Below are 22503 nucleotides of genomic sequence, written 5' to 3'. Positions count from 1 at the left end.
AAATAAATAAATAAATAAATAAATAAATAAATAAATAAATAAATAAATAAGATTTTACTTGGTTTTATAAGGCTGCAAATTTTTTTTAAATTTTAATACTGGCCCCACACCCAACATGGGACTTGAACTCAGCACCCTTAGATCAAGAGTCACATGCTCCACTGACTGAGCCAGCCAGGTGCCCCTGCCTGCAAAATTTTTTACCTGGAATACATTAAAAATTAATTTTCACTTATTTTTTAAATAAACTCTGAACGCTTTTCTTCGAAAGTATCTTGGAGTGCGTGGCTGGCTCAGTCAGGAGAGAGAGCAACTCTTGATCTCAGGGTCTTGAGTTTGAGCCCTGCATTGGGCATGGAGCCTACTTAAAATTTAAAAAAATAATTACAAAGGGGCACCTGGCTGGCTCAGTCAGTGGAGCATACAACTCTTGACCTTGGGGTTGTAAGTTTGAGTTCCACATTAAGTGTAGAGATTACTTAAAAATAATAAAAAATCTTGAATCTTAAAAAGTATCTTAAAAATTAGGGCGCCTGGGTGGCTCAGTTGGTTAAGCGACTGCTTTCGGCTCAGGTCATGATCCTGGAGTCCCTGGATCGAGTCCCGCATCGGGCTCCCTGTTCGGCGGGGAGCCTGCTTCTCCCTCTGACCCTCCCCCCTCTCATGTGCTCTCTGTCTCTCTCATTCTCTCTGTCTCAAATAAATAAATAAAATCTTTAAAAAAAAAAAAAAAGTATCTTAAAAATTAAATACCTATTTTTTTTTTTAATTTATTTATTTTGAGAGAGAGAATGAGAGACAGAGAGCATGAGAGGGAGGAGGGTCAGAGGGAGAAGCAGACTCCCTGCCGAGCAGGGAGCCCGATGCGGGACTCGATCCCGGGACTCCAGGATCATGACCTGAGCCGAAGGCAGTCGCTTAACCAACTGAGCCACCCAGGCGCCCTAAATACCTATTTTAATAGACATTTTTAGTCATATGAAATAAATAACAAAACACCAATACTGTCATTTTGTTTTAACTCTACCTTAAATCTGTTTTCTTCAAATAGTAGGCACCGTTGACTTATTAAATATGCTTATTCATTTTACAAGTTTAATAAAATTAATCATTTTATTCCAATCTTCAAAGTATCATTTTAGCTATGTAATTAAGTTCCAAATATCAACCTATAATATAATAACATTAAAAGTGCCATTCTAAGTTAGGGCCCTGCTTTATTAAAAGATGTCCTATATGGAAAACAGAGCCTATACGCAGAACATATGCTATAGCATTGGCCTGTGTAATAACATTTCAAAAAAATAATATGACTTAAATTAAAATGTTCTTTTTCACTTTGAACCCTTCCTTAAAGTCTGCAAGAGGACTTGAAGATAATTTGCTTTCTTTGAAAAACAATAATTTCTCTCTGCCCTAACTGCAAGTGGTTTAATGACCCTACTTAGGTAACAAATAGGGAGTCTTATGTGCATTTAAAAAAAAAAGTTTTCTGGGGCTCCTGGGTGGCTCAGTCGTTAAGCGTCTGCCTTCGGCTCAGGTCATGATCCCAGGGTCCTGCGATCGAGCCCTGCATCGGGCTCTCTGCTCAGCAGGAGGCCTGCTTCTCCCTCTCCCACTCCCCCTGCTTTGTGTTCCCTCTCTCACTGTCAAAAAAAAAAAACTTTAGAAAAGTTTTCTGCCATCTTGCTTCCCCTTTCTAGAAATGTCACATCATAGCTTTCAATATTTTTCTTTCTTTTTTTCTTTAATAACTTTTAATTGACCTCTAATCCAAACCTCCCAGAAACTTTTCCAAAGTCAGTATTTTTCCCACAGAATATTTTACATGTTCACATCAGGCTTTTCCAATTACTTTATGGAAGCAATTTAATGACAAGCATTAAAAAATAACCTAAATCTACAAAAAAAAATACTCTATTTCAATGACTCTAAGAAACCAGCTACTGTTAGATGCACCATTTTTATGTATCACTAAGAAAAAACCTGCCAATTGTGTCAGAATGCTTTCTTACGAAGAATTACTTTATACTTACAATAAATATTTTTTCAGACTTATCTAGATGGTCACTTTATGTCAGTGTTAATCATAAAGAAAGTAATAAAATCTGCTAGAAAATTCATATTCAAAGTTACCCAAATTCCAGAAACAAAAAAACCTTTTTTAAGGGGGGATGGGCAGAGGGAGAAGGAACGAATCTTTTTTTTTTTTTTTTTTTTTTTGAGCGAGAGAGGGAGAGGGTGCACAAGTAGGGTGAAGGGAAGAGGTACAGGGAGAAGCAGACTCCCAGCTGAGCGCACAGTGCAACAACACGGGGGCTCAATCCCAAGACCTCAAGATCATAACCTGAGTCAAAATCAAAAGTCGGATGCTTAACCAACTGAGCTACCCAGGCACCCCCCAAAAAAACCCTGTATCTTTTGTATGATCTAAAATCCAACCAAAGATTTTTCAAAGCTATTGTCAGATCTAGTTTCCTTAAAACTAAATAACCTTCTACACTGTTGGTGGGAATGCAAGCTGGTGCAGCCACTCTGGAAAACAGTATGGAGGTTCCTCAGAAAGTTGAAAATAGAGCTACCCTACGACCCAGCAATTGCACTACTGGGTATTTACTCCAAAGATACAAATGTAGTGATCCAAAGGGGAACATGCACCCCAATGTTTATAGCAGCAATGTCCACAATAGCCAAACTATGGAAAGACCTAGATGTCCATCAACAGATGAATGCATAAAGAAGATGTGGTGTATACATACAATGGAATATTATGCAGCCATCAAAAAAAAAAAAAAAGAAACCTTGCCATTTGCAACGATGTGGATTGAACTAGAGGGTATTATTCTTTTTTCTTTTTCTTTTTTTTTTTTTAAAGATTTTATTTATTTATTCATAAGAGACAGAGAGAGAGAGAGAAAGGCAGAGGGAGAAGCAGGCTCCCCGCACAGCAGGGAGCCTGATGTGGGACTCGATCCCAGGACCCTGGGATCATGACCCGAGCCGAAGCCAGACGCTTAACCATCTCTGAGCCACCCAGGCGCCCTAGAGCGTATTATTCTAAGGGAAATAAGTCAATCAGAGAAAGACAAGTGTTATATGATCTCACTGATATGAGGAATTTGAGAAACAAGACAGAGGATCATAGGGGAAGGGAGGGAAAAATGAAACAAGACGAAACCGGAGAGGGAGACAAACCGTAAGAGACTCTTAATCTCCAGAAACAAACTGAGGGTTACTGGAGTGGAGGGGGGTGGGAGGGATGGGGTGGCTGGGTGATGGACATTGGGGAGGGTAAGTACTATGGTGAGCGCTGTGAATTGTGTAAGACTGGTGAATCACAGACCTGTACCCCTGAAACAAATAATACACCATATGTTAATAAAAAAATAAAAAAAATAAAAAGAAATTGTTACAAATGCTGAATAGAACTTGTGAGCCAAACTGAGCATGAGATCACAGTCTTTACTCAGACTGGCCTTACTAAGTCTGTGCCCTTATACAATCAGACTGCCTGAAAATTGGGAGAAAATCATTGGCCTCCCACGAGGTTGTTATAATAAATAAGGCAATGGGGTCCTGGGATCGAGTCCCGCACTGGGCTCTCTGCTCCGCGGGGAGCCTGCTTCTCCCTCCCTCACTCCCCCTGCTTGTGTTCCCTCTCTCGTTGTGTCTGTCAAATAAATAAATAAAATCTTTAAAAAATAAATAAATGGGGGGGCGACTGGGTGGCTCAGTCGTTACGCGTCTGCCTTCAGCTCAGGGTCCTGGGATCGAGCCCCACATCAGGCTCCCTGCTCAGCGGGAAGCCTGCTTCTCCCTCTCCTACTCCCCCTGCTTGTGTTCCCTCTCTCGCTGTGTCTCTCTCTGTCAAATAAATAAATAAAATCTTTAATTAATAAATAAATAAATAAATAGAATAGGGGCGCCTGGGTGGCTCAGTTGTTAAGCATCTGCCTTCGGCTCAGGTCATGGTCCCAGGGTCCTGGGATCGAGCCCTACATTGGGCTCCCTGCTCGGCGGGAAGCCTACTTTTCCCTCCCCTACTCCTCCTGCTGTGTTCCCTCTCTCGCTGTGTCTCTCTCTGTCAAATAAATAAATAAAATCTTTAATAAATAAATAAGGCAATGGATGGGAACTGCTATACCAAATTAAAAAAAAAAACAAAACTAAAATAACCTTTACCCTTCAACCCTGACATTTTTTATGTTCAAAACATAGATGTTATTTTAAAAATCCAAACCAGCTGGGGCACCTGGTTTGGTGTCCAACTCTTGGTTTTGACTCAGGTTGCTGGGCTCCACATTGGGAGTCTGCCTGAGATTCTCGCTCTCCCTCTGTCCCTCCCCCTGCTCGTGCTTGTGCACTCTCTCTCAAATAAATAAATCTTTTTTTACAAATATATAAATAAATAATAAAATAAAATAAAAACCAGTTGTCTTACAGAAAGTCCTATAAACTGGATTTGTCTGATTATTTCCTTATGATTAGATTCTGATTAAACAAAGTGGCAAAAATACTATATAGGTGATGCTGTCAACTTTCCACTGCAGGTGACACAAATATCTTTTAAGATAAGGCTCTATCATTATTTCCAGAATGTTCTTCCAAGCTGCTGACACCAATTCTGCACATTTTGATGCCAGTGCTAACTTAATCTTACCAGAAGGTGTCACCCTCCGAAATTGTCTTAAGGCAAAACCCAGGACTCTATTCTTTCCTCAAATGGTCCATAAATGATCTGTTAACAGGTTGCAATAGTCCAGTTAAACCACCAGCAAAAACAACCAAGTTCACACAAGTACAAGAACTACTGCTCTGGGTGACAGCTTTTTAGCTCTGTAAAATGCATCCCAATTTCAGAAATGTTAAAATGAAGGGGTGAGGAGGAAGTTTCTTAGAAATGATTATATATACAGCATATAAGGAACACTTCTTGGTCTAAGGGCCCTGTATTTTTTTTCTTTCAAAGATTTTATTCATCCATTTGAGAGAGAGAGAGAGCACCAGCAGGGTAAAGAGGCAGAGGGAGACGGAGAAGCAGACTCCTGCTGAGCAGGGAGCCTTCTAAGGGCCCTTTAAAAAAAATGTTAATGCTAATAGGAAGAATTTAAAATGTCAAGTTTTAAAACCTGTAACAGGAAGAGTTTTATATATCATAAAGTACACAAAACATCTACTTTGCTGAAGGCCAACCTAAGGTTTGGTTGGTTTGAGACCTGAGAAACTTTCCAGGAGGAATCATAATCATTTTGTGGAGAATGGGGGGGGGGGGGGGGGGGGGGGGCAGTGCACACAGGCCAAATGCTGGCTCACTACTGACAAATAAACCTATTTAGCATGGAGTCATGCAGATTGGGGTTTGCATATTCTCAATACCCACTGAAAGGATATAATTTTCTCCAACATAATTCCCATTTCAAGAAAAGTGAAAAATAAATAAAAAGAACCCCTATCAGGTTATGGCAAATATCCAGCAAAAAGAACAAACTCTTTGCTTAACAATTCAGGCTGAAACCTAGTTATTGTAAGCGTTAGCACAGCTCTTCCTACCATCTCCCACTTAAGCAACTTCGAACAGGCCAATGAGCTTCCAGCAAAATCTAGGGGAAGTCTCACTCCCCCTGCTCTCTCTCTCTCTCTGTCAAATAAATAAAATCTTAAAAAAAAAAAAAAAAACTTGTATTTTAAAAAACACGCTTAATGGAAAACCTGTAAGAATCCAGTTTTCAAAAGAGCAACCACTTTTTTAAAAAGATTTTATTTATTTATTTGAGAGAGAGAGAGAGAGAGCACAAGCAGGGGAGAGGGAGAAGCAGGCTCCCGCGGAGAAGGGAGCCCAACGTGGGGCTCGATTCCAGGACCCTGGGATCATGACCCGAACTGAAGGCAGCAGCTTAACCTGAGCCACTCAGACGCCCCAAGAGGAACTACATTTAAACACAAAATTAGTTACACATTTAAGTATTACTGACAGAATATATTTCATACTTAGTCTAAGACACTAGCTTCCTATTAACTCCAGGTTAACTAATTATATTCTCATATGATCTTCTTTCTTCTTAAAAGAATTACATTGAGAGGGGTGGAGGGGGGGGATGGGTTAAAAAGGTGATGGAGGTTAAGATATACACTTGTTTTTCTAGGGGTTTTTTTTGAAGATTTTATTTATTTTAGAGAGAGAGCACGCATGAGGGGAAAGAGGGGCAGAGGGGGAAGGAAAGGGAAAGGGAGAGAATTTCAGGCCAACTCAGCACTGAGCATGGAACCCAACACAGGGCTCAATCCCACCACCCTGAGATCACAACCTGAGCCAAAACCAAAAGTAGGATGCTCAACTGACTAAACCACCCAGGTGCCCCACGAAGTGCACTTGTGATAAGCACTGGGTGTTGTACGGAAGTGCTGAATCACTATATTGTATGCCTGAAACTAATATTACACTTTATGTTAATTAACTGGAATTTAAATAAAAACTTTAAAAAGAATTCAATTGAAAGAGGGAGCCTGGGTGGCTCAGATGATTAAGCATCTGCCTTTGGCTCAAGTCATGGTCCCAGAGTCCTGGGATCAAGTCCCACATCGGGCTCCCTGCTCAGCAGGGAGCCTGCTTCTCCCTCTGCCTCTCTCTCTCTCTCTGTCTCTTATGAATAAATAAAATCTTCAAAAAAAAAAAAAAGAATTCAATTGAAAGAGTCATCATGATCAAGAGTGTATGTTGGGCAAGCACTTTCACATACTGCTGTAGGGTCCAATTAGACAACATGTATAACAGTTCTTTAAAATGCATATATTCTTCACTTCTAGAATTTACCAAAAAAATAAAAGGTCAAGTGCAACAAACCAACAAACAAAACCAAACAGAAAAAAAAAAACACTGTATGTTTAAGGATGTCCAACCACCTTTGTTTATAATCACAAGAAAAAAAAATTATCTAAATGACCAATGACAGGTGATAAAAAAAAATTCATATACTAGAATGCCATGTAGTCAATAAAAGTGATAGATATTTACCAACAACTAAAGTGTATTAAGTCAGGATTCATACTGGGAAGCACAGCCACTAAGACTAACAGAATAAGAAATTACAGAATTTTACCTTACACAATTATAGAAATAGCTGGGAAAGTTGAGATAGTCCACAAGGGAAGTGGGAGGATCAGAAAGTCATCAGTCAATTTGAGAAACCAAACACACCCAGCTGGAGAAATGGGACTGCAAAGGAAATGCTCCTGGGGAGATCTGGGAAGCTATGCTTCTGCAGGTCTCGTATCAAGTGAGGGGCTGATGCCACTGTTGACCAAACTGTCAGCAAGGAGGAAAAAGAGCTACATGCAGAGCAAAGGAGATCAAGGTCAAGCTGGAACCCACCAACACCTCTGTGCCTCTTACTACATCTAACCACAAAAACCTTTGGAGGTTAATGAATGTTGCTTATGCAAATTCTCTTTTAGCCAATTTTAACCCACAACCATACAGGGAAGGAGCTACTAGGGAACTATGAGATACATAGTTTCAACTTAAGTAAACTGAAATAGTACAAACCACCACAGTAAACTCTGTCAATATGGCATATGTACAAACCTCTTTCATCATATTTAACTCCTGAACAAAGACAATAGCAAAAACATGCTTTAGTCTAACATGATACACTCAACCTCATACAACCAAAACGAATCTATCTCCCCAAAAGAGAATACAAAGTCTACTTTCTCTGTGAGTAATATTCATTCCTTTTCTAGCTGGCTGAGTTGTACTTCCCCTTTGATATCCTGTAACTTAAATACTGAAATATTAGGCTAACCCACTATTAACACATCTAAAGTTAAATATAAGAGAACTGGGGAGAGAGGAGAAAAATAATTGGTTAATATATATACAAATGTTAAGGTACAGAACAAATATAAATACTAGAGTTTTCATTCTGTAACTGGTCATGAGTCATAGCTGGTATTTAAAATGTTTTTCCACTATCTATCACATATTCCATTTGCCCTCAGCAATCATCTCATCTGGTTACTTTTCCTTGCCTGGTATGCTGACTCAAACCACTGCCATTAGCAGCCTTGCCTATATTCGATTCTTTGAGTAATTCCATTAACTTTTATCACAGGGCATGGAAGTACTAAGAGGCACTCCAGATGATCTCCTGCATTCCATACATATTCTTCTTTACCACTGTGTAGCAGCAACCCAATCTCCACTTTGGAATCAGACTCAATCACCCTAACCAATATGGTAATCTTTTGCTTTGCCTATGAATTCACTGGCATGAGGAAGCCAAAGTGACCAGAAGCTCAACTTCCAGTTCAAAAGAACCAATGCTGCATTCCCCAGCATTCCTCTCTAAATCAGCATATCCCAGAGCTGTGAGAAAAGAAGCAAAAATTTTGCTAGTAGACCATTAGGGCTAATAGTGAGAAGAATTCACTCCCTGCCAACCTCTTAATTCCCCAACCTATGAATGCTGGCTACAGAAGAAATACCACTGCACACTGGTGCCTGATTCAGAGACTGGACCACATCTTAGAGAACATTACCCTAGCACCACACAGGAACTGCCACCAGCTGCTTAAGAGTAGTGGGGAACATGGTAAAATCAGAAATTCCATGAATATGAGCCCAATGCCACCTTTTACTTGCTGTAAAATGAGCTGCCTGGTCAAAAGCAATGTGATATGGGGGCGCCTGGGTGGCTCAGTTGGTTAAGCATCTGACTTTTGTTTTCGGCACACTGGGCTCCCCACTCAGTGAGGAGTCCGCTTCAGATTCTTTCTCCCTCTCCCTCCCCTTCTGCCTTTCACTGCTCACGCGCGCAATTTCTAATAAATAAATAAATAAAAATCTTAAAAAAGGGGGGGGCAACGTGATATGAAATACCAGAGGAATGATGCTATCTCAGGGATTCAGTTTCAGCACTCTGTTATTAGCAAGGTGGTCATTCAGCAGTAGTGGCAGCCAGGCTGGTCTTGGTGAATGGAAGTCCATATTGCTTAGCATATGCACACACAACCTCCATGCCTGCACCCTGGCATCTTTTTCATGAGCCCGTTGAGCAATGATAGAGGTGGATGAGGAAATAGGCTAGAATTCAGAAGTTATACCTCGTCCACTTGATTATTAAGATCCTTCTCTGCTGTGGTTGCTCTTTGATGGGCATTCACAATGAACACAAACATTAGCTGTTGTCCATTCATAACCATATCTATATATCTATTCCCCGTACTTCCAATTATGTTCTTTCCAGGTCCGTAACGAATAAGCCCAAGAACTGCTACTGCCATGAGTCAGAATGGATCTACATCTCTAACCATCTCTTTCCAGGCAAAATAAATAAGTAGGTACACTGCTCAAAGTTCTACTCATCAGAATTTCCCTTCACCACTGCCCTTCCGGGTCACCCCTGATTGTGGCTACAGTGCTATAAATATCCATATTCAGGTGGTACCAGCATATGATCCAAAATCATCTGTAAACTCGGTCTAAGTTTTCTTCCTCAGTCAACTGAAACTCCTTATGAGACCACAGGTATCGGATGAAAGTGAAGAAGCAAAGACGCTGGGGTATGAACCACAAGAAAAGATGTATATTCAGTAAAAAAGCAGGTTACAAAATGACTATGTACCTGCTTTTTTTTTTTTTTTAAGATTCTATTTATTTATTTGAGAGAGAGAGAGAGAGTGTGTGTGTGTGTGTGTGAGAGAGAGAGAGAGAGAGAGAGCAGGGGGAGGGAGAAAGGGGAAGAGAGAATCTCAAGCAGACCCACACTGAGTGCGGAGCCCAATGCAGTTGGACACTTAACCAACTGAGCCACATAGCCACCCCGAAAACCTGGTGGGTTTTTTTTGTTTTGTTTTGTTTTGTTTTTTAAAGAAATCTGCATAGAGATCCCTGGGTGGCTCCAACTCTTCGTTCTGGCGCAAGTCATGATCTCAGGGTCATGAGATCCAGCCCCTAGACAGGCTCTGCATTCAGCATGGAGTTTGCATAAGAATCTCTCCCTCTCCCTCTGCCCCTCAGCCCACTTGCACTGCACACACACTCTCTCTAAAATAAGTAAATGAAATCTTTAAAATATGTATGTTTTATATATATAATACATATTTGTACAAATATAAAATATAAAAATAAAATATACATATATTATACATATATTAGTAAATATCCCTGGATGATGAGATATGGGTGACTTCTAATATTCTTTATATTTTTTTCTGTATCCAATTTTTTCAGTGATCATCTCTTCGATAATCAGAAAGAAATTATTTTTACTAAGAAAATTTTTATATAATCTTAATGGAAAAAAAACACATTACATACCTGTGTATATAGTGTGACCTAATTTTGTTTGCTGTAATTAAATACCTATGCAAACTAACTCACCAGATATTGAGAGGAGATACATCAGCATTATTTCCAATTACAGCAGGATTATATAAATGATTTGTGTTTTCATCTTCATTCTTCTGTGGAGTTTCCAAATGTTCTATAATCATATGTAACATTTTTACTGCAACCAGCTTGCAGACACCAGGAAACTAAAAATAAGGCTAATAATTCCTCACTACCTCACTACCTGGGCTTATTCGTTACGGACCTGTCAAATAAATTAAAAAAAAAAAATCTTAAAAAAAATAAAATAAAATAATGTATGTTCCTTATTGTTTAAGCCTGAGTTCTTTTTTTTTTTTTAAGATTTTATTTATCTGACAGAGAGAGACAGCGAAAGAGGGAACACAAGCAGGGGGAGAAGGAGAGGGAGAAGCAGGCTTCCTGCGGAGCAGGGAGCCCGATGTAGGGCTCTATCCCAAGACCCTGGGATCATGACCCAAGCCAAAGGCAGATGCTTAACGACTGAGCTACCCAGGCGCCCCACCTGAGTTCTTTTTTATTAACTACAGCCAAATGCATCCTGAATAATTTTTTTTTAAAGATTTTATTTATTTGACAGAGAGAGGCACAGCTAGAGAGGGAACACAAGCAGGGGGAGTGGGAGAGGGAGAAGCAGGCTTCCCGCCGAGCAGGGAGCCCGATGAGGGGCTTGATCCCAGGATTCTGGGATCATGACCTGAGCCGAAGGCAGACGCTTAACTACTGAGACACCCAGGCGCCCAACATCCTTAATAATTTTTATATGGGAAGGGGCAGAGTACATTCCAAAAAAAGCGTTTTGGTTAAACTTGAAAGTAACACACTAACTCTCCTTGTCATACAGACAAAAAAATCTATTAGGGTAACTCCCAAATTACCAAGGCCATTTTCTAAACTAGTTCACTAAATTATAGCTGGTTGTGTTTACTCATTAAAAGGTTATCTGAGGAGCACCTCAGTGGTGTACTAGACTGAGCATCTGACTCTTGGTTTTGCCTCAAGTCATGATCTCAGGGTCATAAGATAGACCACCGCATCAGCACGGAGTCTGCTTAAGATTCTCACTGCCTCTCCTCTGGCCCTCCTCTTCTCCTTCTCTCTCTCTCTCAGCAGTAGTGGCAGCCAGGCTGGTCTTGGTGAATGGAAGTCCATATTGCTTAGCATATGCACACACAACCTCCATGCCTGCACCCTGGCATCTTTTTCATGAGCCCATTGAGCAATGATAGAGGTGGATGAGGAAACAGGCTAGAATTCAGAGGTTATACTTCGTCTGAGGTATATATTTTTTTAAAACGTTATCTGGGGGCGCCTAGGTGGCTCAGTCGGTTAAGCATCTGCCTTCAGCACAAGTCATGATCCCAGGGTCCTGGGATCAAGACCCACATCGGGCTCCCTGCTCAGTGGAGAGCCTGCTTCTCCCTCTCCCTCTGCAGCTCCCCCTGCTTGTGTGTGCATGCGCTCTCCCTGTCAAATAAATAAAAACTTTTAAAAAAAAATCTGAGAAATCAGTCTAGTTTGCCCTTCTCACAAGGCAATTATATTTTAATCTGTTTTAGTCTGCTCAGGCTGCCAGAACAAAATGTTGAATGGCTTCAACAATAGAAACTTACTTTCTAACATATTTAGAGGATGAAAAATCCAAGATCAGCATTCCGTTTCTGGTGAGAGCTCTCTTCCTGGCTTGCAGAGGTCCACCTTTTCAATATGTTCTCACATGATCGAGAGAGATTGATTTCTGGTGTCGCTTCCTCTTCTATAAGGACTCCAGTTCTATCAGAGCCACACCCTATACCTCATTTAACCTTAATCACCTACTTAAAGACCCTTTCTCCAATACAGTAACAAGGGGGGGTTGGGGTTTCATCATAAATTTGGGGCAGGGGAACATAATCCAATGCCTCAAACATTAGGAAATATAGCCATCTTACTAATATTCATAATATACTTTTTTTTTTTAAAGATTTTATTTATTTGGCAGAGAGAGAGATAGCGAGAGCAGGAACACAAGCAGGGGGAGTGGGAGAGGGAGAAGCAGGCTTCCCGCGGAGCAGGGAGCCTGATGCGGGGCTCGATCCCAGGACCCTGGGATCATGACCTGAGCTGAAGGCAGGCGCTTAACGACTGAGCCACCCAGGTGCCCCCTAAAAGTATTTCCTAATGTTTGAGGCATTGGATTATGTTCCCCTGCCCCAAATTTATGATGAAACCCCAACCCCCCCTTGTTACTGTATTGGAGAAAGGGTCTTTAAGTAGGTGATTAAGGTTAAATGAGGTATAGGGTGTGGCTCTGATAGAACTGGAGTCCTTATAGAAGAGGAAGCGACACCAGAAATCAATCTCTTTCGATCATGTGAGAACATATTGAAAAGGTGGACCTCTGCAAGCCAGGAAGAGAGCTCTCACCAGAAACGGAATGCTGATCTTGGATTTTTCATCCTCTAAATATGTTAGAAAGTAAGTTTCTATTGTTGAGGCCATTCAACATTTTGTTCTGGCAGCCTGATTTGTCTGGCAGACATCCCGATTTCACAGATAAGGGCTCAGAGATACTAATTTGTCCAAGTATCCTCTAACTAGTAAATAGAGGAGCTAGGACTAGAACCCGGGTCTGCATCTTCATCCAAAGGTCTTTACACAGCTCTTACTCTTGTCATATGGACTTAAGGGACTGAAATTTTATTTCACCTAACTTTTTTTTTTTTAAAGATTTTATTTATTTATTTGACAGAGAGAGACACAGCGAGAGAGGGAACACAAGCAGGGGGAGTGGGAGAGGGAGAAGCAGGCCTCCTGCGGAGCAGGGAGCCCGATGTGGGGCTCGATCCCAGGACCCTGAGATCATGACCTGAGCCGAAGGCAGACGCTTAACGACTGAGCCACCCAGGCGCCCTCACCTAACATTTTTAACAACAGAAGCAGCTTGGGGGTCAGAAAGGAGAAGGGCAAAGAGCAAAAGATAAAGTTCAAAGCAAAATGTAATGAACAAGGACATTAGCCTGGAGGTGAGCAAGCCTCAGTAGTCAGCAAGCACAAGGGGGAAATACACCACAAGACTAGAGAAATCCTATGGGCCCTTGAGGAATTTGGACTTCATCCTGAGGCTACAAGGGAGCCACAGAAGGATTTTCAGGAAGAAAAAGCACAAACTAGTTTTGGCTTTAGAAAGAACAGGTGCAGTTTTATAAAGTGGACTGGGAAAACACAGAGAAGACAAGAATGGAGAGAGGAATTCTGTTGTAATATGTACTCTGTACCACACACAAGAAAGGCATCTATCTTTATGTTAAATATCCCATTTAGAATAACTTACAATGAGGAAAAAGAAATTTGGTGAAGTTAAGTAATTTGCCCAAAGTACCACTGCTAGGGAAACAGAACCACTATGTCTCTCCAAAGGCCATGGTCTTCCACTATACCACACTGACTCCCAGTCTATAATTCTAAGACAGAACAAAATACAATTCCAATGTGTCAGAGTGAAACTACTAAAGTTGTTCCTCTAAGATTAACCACCCCAAGTCATCATTAACTAATTTGTATACCAAATGAATTCTAATTAACTGGAAGGGAAGAGAATAGAGAAAGCTGACTTTCTCAGGGCAGCTGAGAATGTTTTTGATCTACAAAACAATTAATGCTCTGAATAGAGGCTCTATAAATGAGAGAAACAAAAATTAAACATTTAACACTTTTCTAAGTTATTCCTCACTAAAGTAACAAATTCACATCTTCAATTTATCCTCAAATAAATGTGACTCCATTAGGAAATTACTTAAGGACCATAATGCATCACTCTGTAAACTATTAGGTAAGGTGGTAGTTAATACTGTCACAATCAGTTACCACCCTTAATTAACTGACTTGAGAACAACAAAGTACTTCTGCTTTTAAAGAAAAAAAAAAAAGGTTGTATAAATACCAACAAAAGTACCTTGTCCTACCACTGACTGCGTATTTCCTCACTTACACCAGCTTACAACAGTCTCACAAATCAGTCTTGGACGTCTCCATCCTAGTGATTCATTAACCACATTTTTCAAACCAAAAATCAGGACCAGTATGACACTATCTGACAAATTATATTTACCCTAATCTCAGGAAACAAACTGAGGGTTGCTGGAGTGGTGGGAGGTGGGAGGGATGGCGCGGCTGGGTGATAGACATTGGGGAGGGTATGTGCTATGGCGAGCGCTGTGAACTGTGCAAGACTGTTGAATCACAGATCTGTACCTCTGAAACAAATAATACATTATATGTTAAAAAAAAAGAAGACGACGACGACAGCAGGAGGGGAAGAATGAAGGGGGGGAAATAGGAGGGGGAGATGAACCATGAGAGACAATGGACTCTGAAAAACAAACTGAGGGTTCTAGAGGGGAGGGGGGTGGGAGGATGGGTTAGCCTGGTGATGGGTATTAAAGAGGGCACGTATTGAATGGAGCACTGGGTGTTATACGCAAACAATGAATCATGGAACACTACATCAAAAACTAATGATGTAACGTATGGTGATTAACATAATAATAAAAAAAATTTTTAAAAAGGTAGAATTATAAAAGTATAAGACTCAATTAATAAACCTTTACTGAAATCAACTGAATTTTTAAGTTACAGCCATGCCAAAAAGAGATGTAGAATCATTTGTGTAGCTAGTCCAAAAAAATCTGAGATATGAACACACACATCAGTTATAAAATAGAAAGACACAAAAGAGGAAGAAATACTTTATTAATAAATTACCAGATACTGAATCCAAACCAAAATATTTAACCAGTTAGAAATCTAAATGCCAAGGGTGCCTGGGCGGTTCAGTCGGTTAAGCATCTGCCTTTGGTTCAGGTCATGATCCCAAGGTCCTGGGATAGAGCCCTGCATCGGGCTCCCTGTTCAGTGCGGAGCCTGCTTCTCCCTCTCCCTTTGCCCCTGCTCATGTTCTTTCTTTCAAATAAATAATCTTTTTTAAAATTTTTTTAAAAAAGAAATCTAAATGCCAACTAAGGAGATACAATAGCATTAAAAAGAAAGCTACCAGGGCGCCTGGGTGCCTCAGTCAGTTAAGTGTCTGACTTCAGCTCAGGTCATAATCTCAGGGTCCTGGGACAGAGTCCTATGTCAGGCTCCCTGCTCAGGAGGGAGTCTGCTTGTCTCTCTCCCTCTCCCTCTGCCTACCCCCCACCGCACTCATGCTCTGTCTCTCTCTCAAATAAATAAACAAAATCTTTTTTAAAAAAATGAAAAAAGAAACTACCTAACAAAATATGTACATGATCTATATAAGGAAAACTATAAAACTCCTATGTAAGAAATCAAAGAACTAAATAAATGGAGAGATATTTCATGATCATGAAGAGGAAGACTCAATACTGTCAAGATGTCACTTATTCCCAACTTGATCTATTCAATGCAATCCCAATCAAAATCTTAGCAAGTTATTTTGTGAATACTGACAGATTCTAAAGTTTACATGGAAAGGTGGTATCAGCAAGATAGCCAAAAAAGGGGTGCCTGGGTGGCTCAGATGGTCGGGCGTCTGCCTTCAACTCAGATCATGATCTCCAGGTCCTGGGATCGAGTGCCACATCAGGCTCCCAGCTCGGTGGAGAGCCTGCTTCTCCCTCTCCCTCTGCCTCTCCCCGCTGCTTGTGCTCTCTCTGTCTCTCTCTCTCTCAAGTGAATGGATAAAATCTTTAAAAAAAAAAAAAAAGGATAGCCCAAAAAAATATCCCCCATCATAACCACCTTCAGCCACAAAAATCTGGCATCCATCTACAGACAAAAGTGCCTTTGTAAGAGTTATAAGATCCAGAGAAGAGACTGTGAAACCCAGTGCAGTCCAAGATTGAGGAGAGCTGTTCTAAGAGAGGCCAGCACCCAGGCAGCTGACTTGACTACGGTCTTCACTACAGACTCAGAATCAGCTCCAGAGGACTGACTCAGCTCCAGCCCCAATTACCTTTGGTTCAGACACTAGTACTGTATGCCAAGGGATCTAGGAGGACTCTCACCCACCCATGCATCAGGTAACAGACATACAGACATTGGTCCTGGATGTGGATGCTGAGGTGGCCCATGAACCAGCTTCAGCTCCTCACAGCCCCAGTCCAGGAGCCCCTGGAGAACACTAATTTAAACAATCACCCACAGATGAGAAAACCTTTGGGAAGTCCAGTAGTCCAGTGGAAAAGTTCCTGCACATTATTGGGGGGGAAAAAAATCTGAGATAAGATGGTTTGGAAAGGATAAAAGGAATAGTGTGACTTTACCCACATTACCCCTCCTCCAAGAAAGCTCCAAAACAGCTCAGTGCCAAAAGAGCCCTTCTCTGCCAATGATTTCTCTTCTGAAGTAAACTGAGAGTGTGTGAGGGAGTGCCTGACTTCTCCGGATGTGTGACACACTGCCAAAGAAGCCCATTTCTTTCTTGCCCCACCCAAAATACTAAGTCATGAGCTGCATGACTAGGGGGCAGTGAGCAACTGGGAGACCAGGAGCCAGACTCAGAACAGAAGGCCAAACCATGAGCTGCTGGAAACACCTTGCCTGTAGATCCTCCCCAAACTGGCCTACAGGCACTACTGGTGCCCCACATGCCTAACCCCCACACACCCCCACCTCATCACTGGCTCCCTGTCAACACACCCGACAGTGGTGAAAGTGAGCTTTTGCAAAAAATGCAAAAAGCACACACGGAAAGCCAGCCCAAATCTGCAAGCCTGGGAGGCATCATTAACTTGAGCATGTAAGCACCACCTATGGGAAAGCCAAAAGTAGGCCTTCAGTACCTAGCCTGGCACTTTGTAGAATCAAAAAAGAACACGGAAGCTTAAGAATACTACCACAAAGAGAAGCAAGAAATTTGGAGCAGGCATAGCCATGGAAGATCTGTGAAGGCCTCAGAATCCCTAGCAGAGCTAATAGAAGATAGTTCTCTCCTGAAGTCAACCAGTAAAGACTGGAGGAGGTGGCCAATACTTGAAATGTGAAGACAGCAACACAAGAATTCAAGGAACATGAAAATTCAAGGAAAAATGACACCATCAAAGGCTCACAATAATTTTCCAGTAAACAACCCCAAAGACATGAAGTTCCACAATTTACTTGATGAAGAATTCAAAATAGCTCTTTCAGGAAGCTCAGTGAGCTACAAGAAAACAGATAAATTTTTAAAAATCAGCAAAAACAATACACAAAATGAGATATTTAACAAAGAGACCAAAATCATAACAAAGAAACTCTAAAGTGAAAGAATACAATGAAAGAGAAAATGCAATAGAGTCCATCAACAACAGCATGGATCAATAAGAAGTAAGAATCTGTAAAGTAGAAGACAGGAATATTGAAATTATCCAGTCACTGGAGAACAAAGAAAATGAAAACAAAGTGAAAAAAGCCTACATGACTTTGGGATAGCATAAAAAGAAACAATCTGTGAACTACTGGAGTACTACAGAGAAGAGATGGCCTAATTAGGAGGGCGAGAAAACTTAAAGAAGTAATAGCAGAGACTTCCCAAATCAGGCTAGAGATTTGGACATTCAAGTTCATGAAGATTACAGGTCCCCAAACAAATCAACTCAAGAAGATCTTCTCTAATCACATTATAATGGAACTGTCAAAAACCAAAGACAGAGAATCTTAAAAGCACCAAGAGAAAGGAAATTTGTCACCTAGAAAGGAATCCCCATAAGGCTATCAACAAAATTCTCATCAGACACCTTACCGGTCAGGACAGAGTGGGTTGATATATTCAAAGTGCTGAAAGAAAATACAGCCAACCAAGAATATTTTATCAAGCAAAAATTATCATTCAGAAATGAAGGAGACATAAAGACTTTTCCAGACAAACAAAAGTTTAAGAAGGAGTTCAGCACCACTATACCTGTCTTACAAGAAATGCTGAAAGAATTTCTTCAAGCTAAAATAAAAAGATGCTAATAAGTAACATGAAATTAATAAAACATACTGGTAAAGGTAAGTATATTCTATCCAATAGCAGCAGAATTCACATTCCTTTCATGCATACATAAATCATTCTCCACAGATCCTATGTTAGCTCACAAAACAAGACTTAGCAAATTTAAGAAGACTAAAATCATACCAAGAATCTTTTCTGACCACAGTGGTATGATATTAGACATCAATAACAAGAGAACTGGAAAACCACACAAATACATAAAAATTAAACATACACCTGAACAACCAATGGTCCAAAGAAGAAATCAAATGGGAAATTAAAAAATATCTTGAAACAAATGAAAATGTAAACACAACTTACTGAAACAAGATGCAGCAAAAGCAGTTCTAAGAGATAAGTTTATAGCAATAAAGTCTACATTAAGAAAAAGACCTCAGATAAACCTAACTTTACACCTCAAGGAACTAGGAAAAGGAACTAAGACCTGGTTTTTCAAAGAGAAAAACTAAATTGACAATACTTTAGCAACACTTAAAAAGAAAGAAAGAAAGATGGGGTGCCTGGGTGGCTCAGTCGGTTAAGCGTCTGCCTTCAGCTCAGGTCATGATCCCAGAGTCCTGGGATCAAACCCTGCATCGGGCTACCTGCTCCGTGGGGAGTCTGCTTCTCCCTCTCCCTCTGCCTGCCGCTCTTAAAAAAAAGAAAGAGGAAAAGAAAAACTCAAAATCAGAAATGAAAGAAAATCTTGTAACACAAACCAAAGAAACATAAAGAATCAAAAAAGGCTCCAATGGACAATTAATACACCAACAAACTGGATAAACTAGAAGAAATGAATAAATCTGTATAAACACACAACCTACCAAGACCGAATCAGAAGAAATAGAAAATCTGAACAGACTAATGACAAGTAAAGATATGGAATCAGTAATCAAAAATCTCCCAACAGGGGCGCCTGGGTAGCTCAGTCAGTTGAGCGACCAACTCTGGGTTTTGGCTCAGATCGTGGTCTCAGGGTAGTGGGATTGGCCCCACATTGGCCTCCATGCTCAGCGTGGAATCTGCTTGTCCCTCTCCCTCTGCCGCTCCCCCCACTCACGCGCATGCACTCTCTCTCAAATAAACAAAATAATATTTTTTTTTTAATTTCCCAACAAACAAAACCCATTACCAGATGGTTTCCCTGGTGAATTCTACCAAATACTTAAAGAATTAACACCAATCTTTTTCAGACTCTTCTAAAAACTGAAGAGAACACTCCCAAACTCATTTTATAAGGCCAAAATTACCCTGACATCAAAGCTAGATAAGGACACTATAAGAAAACTACAGGCCCATATCCCTGATGATATACATGTAAAAATTCTCAACAAGTATTAGTAAATTGAATTCAACAGCACATTAAAAAGATCATAAACATGACCAGAAGGGATCTATCCCTGAAATACAAGGATGTTTCAACATATGCAAATCAGTATGTGTTATATACGTTAAGAGAATGAAAAATTAAAATCGTATAATCATCTCAATAGATGCCGAAAAAGCGTTTGACCAAATTCAACATCCTTTCAAAATTAAAACCCTCAACAAATTGGTTATAGAAACAATGCTCATCAACATAATGAAAGTCATATATGACAAGCACACTGCTAACATCATATTCTAGGGTAAAAGATTAAAAACTTTTATCAGCAACAAGGTAAGGGTGCCCACTTTCATTACCTCTATTCTACTGGAAGTTCTGGCCAGAGCAATTACACAGTAAAAAGCATCCAAATCAGAAAGGAAGCAGTAACAGTCTGTTTGCAGATGCTATGACCTTCTCTATACAATATTCTAAAGACTCCATCAAAAAATACTAGAATAAGAGAACTCAGTAAATTTGCAGGATACAAAATTGGCACACAGAAATCGACTGCATTTCAATACACTAACAATGAAATACATGAAAAAGAATTTAAAAATTCTTTAATTAAATTAAAAAAAGAATTTTTTAATTCTTTTTCATCAAGAGCATACAAAGCAATATATCACAAACAATAAAATACAACTTTTTGTACTATAATTGTATTAATTTTATATAGTAACATCAAAAACAATAAAATACACAGAAAAAACTTAACCAAGGAGGTGAAAGATCTGTACTGTGAAAACTATAAGACTTTGATGAAAGTAACTGAACACACAAATAAATGGAAAAATATTCCATGTTCATGGAGGGGAAGAATATTGTTAAATACCCATACTGCCCAAAGCCATCTATAAAGCCAATGCAATCCCCATCAAAATTTCAATGGCATTTTTCACTGAAAGAAAAAACAATCCTAAATTTTATACAGAACCACAATATATCCCAAATAGCCAAAGGAAGCCTAAGGAAAAAAGAACAAAGGTGGAAGCATCACACTTCCTGATTTTAAATGGTATCACAAAGCTGTATTAATCCAAAAAGTATGGCACTGGAATAAAAACAGACACACAGACCAGTGGAACAGAACTGAGAGCCCAGAAATAAACCCTCACATATATGGTCTGGTAACATTTGACAAGGGAGTCAAGAACACTCAGTGGAGGGGGCGCCTGGGTGGCTCAGTTGGTTAAGCGACTGCCTTCGGCTCAGGTCATGATCTCAGGGTCCTGGGATCGAGCCCCGCATCGGGCTCCCTGCTCGGCGGGAAGCCTGCTTCTCCCTCTCCCACTCCCCCTGCTTGTGTTCCCTCTCTCACTGTCTCTCTCTCTGTCAAATAAATAAATAAAATCTTTAAAAAATTAAAAAAATTAGGGGCGCCTGGGTGGCTCAGTCGGTTAAGCGACTGCCTTCGGCTCAGGTCATGATCCTGGAGTCCCGGGATCGAGTCCCGCATCGGGCTCCCTGCTCAGGGGGGAGTCTGCTTCTCCCTCTGACCCTCCTCCCTCTCGTGCTCTCTGTCTCTCATTCTCTCTCTCGCAAATAAATGAATAAAATCTTTAAAAAAAAAAAAAAAATTAAAAAAATTAAAAAAAAAAGAACACTCAGTGGAGAAAGAATAATCTCTTCAATAAATGGTGTTTGGAAAACTGGATATTCACATGCAAAAGAATGAAATTAAACCCCTATCTTATACCATTCACAAAAATTAATTCAAAAAGCTTGCAACAACATGGATGGAATTAGACTAAGCGAAATAAGTCAATCAGAAAAAGACAAGTATATAATCTCACTGACATGTGGAATTTAAGAAAAACAGGATCATAGGGGAAGAGAGGAAAAAAATAAAACAAGATGAAAGCACAGAAGGATAAACCATAAGAGACTGTTAAGCATAGGAAACAAACTAAGGGTTGCTGGAGGGGTGGGGGATAGAGGGATGAGGTAACTGGGTGATGGACATTAAGGAGGGCATGTGATGTAATGAGCACTGGGTATTATATAAGGCTGATGAATCACAGACCTGTACTTCTGAAACTAATAATACATTTTATGTTAATTAAAGAAATTACTCAAAAAGGCTTAAAGACTTAAACATAAGACCTGAAACCATAGAAAAAACATAGGGAAAACACAGGGCAAAAGCTCCCTGACATTAATCCTGACAATGACTTTTTTGAATAGGACACCAAAAGCACCAGCCACAAAAGCAAAAATAAATTAAGTGGAATTACATCAAACTAAAAAGCTACAGCAAAGCAAAAAAACAACATCAACAACAACAAAAAAAACCACACACAAAAAAATCAACAGAATGATAAGGCAACCCACGAATAGGAGAAAGTATTTGCAAACCACCTATCAGGAAATGAGTTAATATCGAAAGCTGTGTGTGTGTGTGTGTGTGTGTGTGTATGGAATTCCTACAACTCAACAGCAAGCAAGCATGCAAGCAAATAAACAAATAAATAAGGCAGAAAACCTGAAGAGTTTTCCAAAGAAGACATACAAATGGCCAACAAGTACATGAAAAGATGCTCAACATCACTAATCACCAGAACAAGGCAAATCAGGGGTGCCTGGCTGGCTCAGTGAGTAGAGCATGAGGCTCCTGATCTCAGGGTCATGAGTTCAAGCCCCACACTGGGTGTAGAGATTATTTTAAATAAATTAAAATTTTTTTTAAAAGAAAAAAAAAGAAGGCAGGAAAATACCTTAAAAAAGTGCAAATCAAAACCATAATCACTTCACACCTATTAGAATGGCTATCATCAAAAAGATAAGACATGGGATGCCTGGGTGGCTCAG

The 22503-nt window shown here is 40.1% G+C and overlaps 1 protein-coding gene across 14 annotated transcripts in view; it reads right to left on the bottom strand.

The window, feature by feature from the left end:
- The window catches only part of ABI1 (abl interactor 1), a 137808-nt gene that overhangs the window by 84270 nt on the left and 31035 nt on the right, over positions 1 to 22503 (bottom strand). The window contains exon 3 of one of the 14 annotated variants that reach the window (XM_044915519.1): positions 7529 to 7557. The exons of the other annotated variants lie outside the window; for them this stretch is intronic. Within the exon in view, the coding sequence (XP_044771454.1) occupies positions 7529 to 7557 (29 nt within the window). The remainder of the gene's footprint in view (positions 1 to 7528; positions 7558 to 22503) is intronic. 14 annotated transcript variants of the gene reach the window in all.

Source organism: Neomonachus schauinslandi, chromosome 5 (assembly GCF_002201575.2).
Source record: "Neomonachus schauinslandi chromosome 5, ASM220157v2, whole genome shotgun sequence".
NCBI lineage: Eukaryota > Metazoa > Chordata > Mammalia > Carnivora > Phocidae > Neomonachus > Neomonachus schauinslandi.
This window is presented reverse-complemented; position numbering and strand designations above follow the sequence as displayed.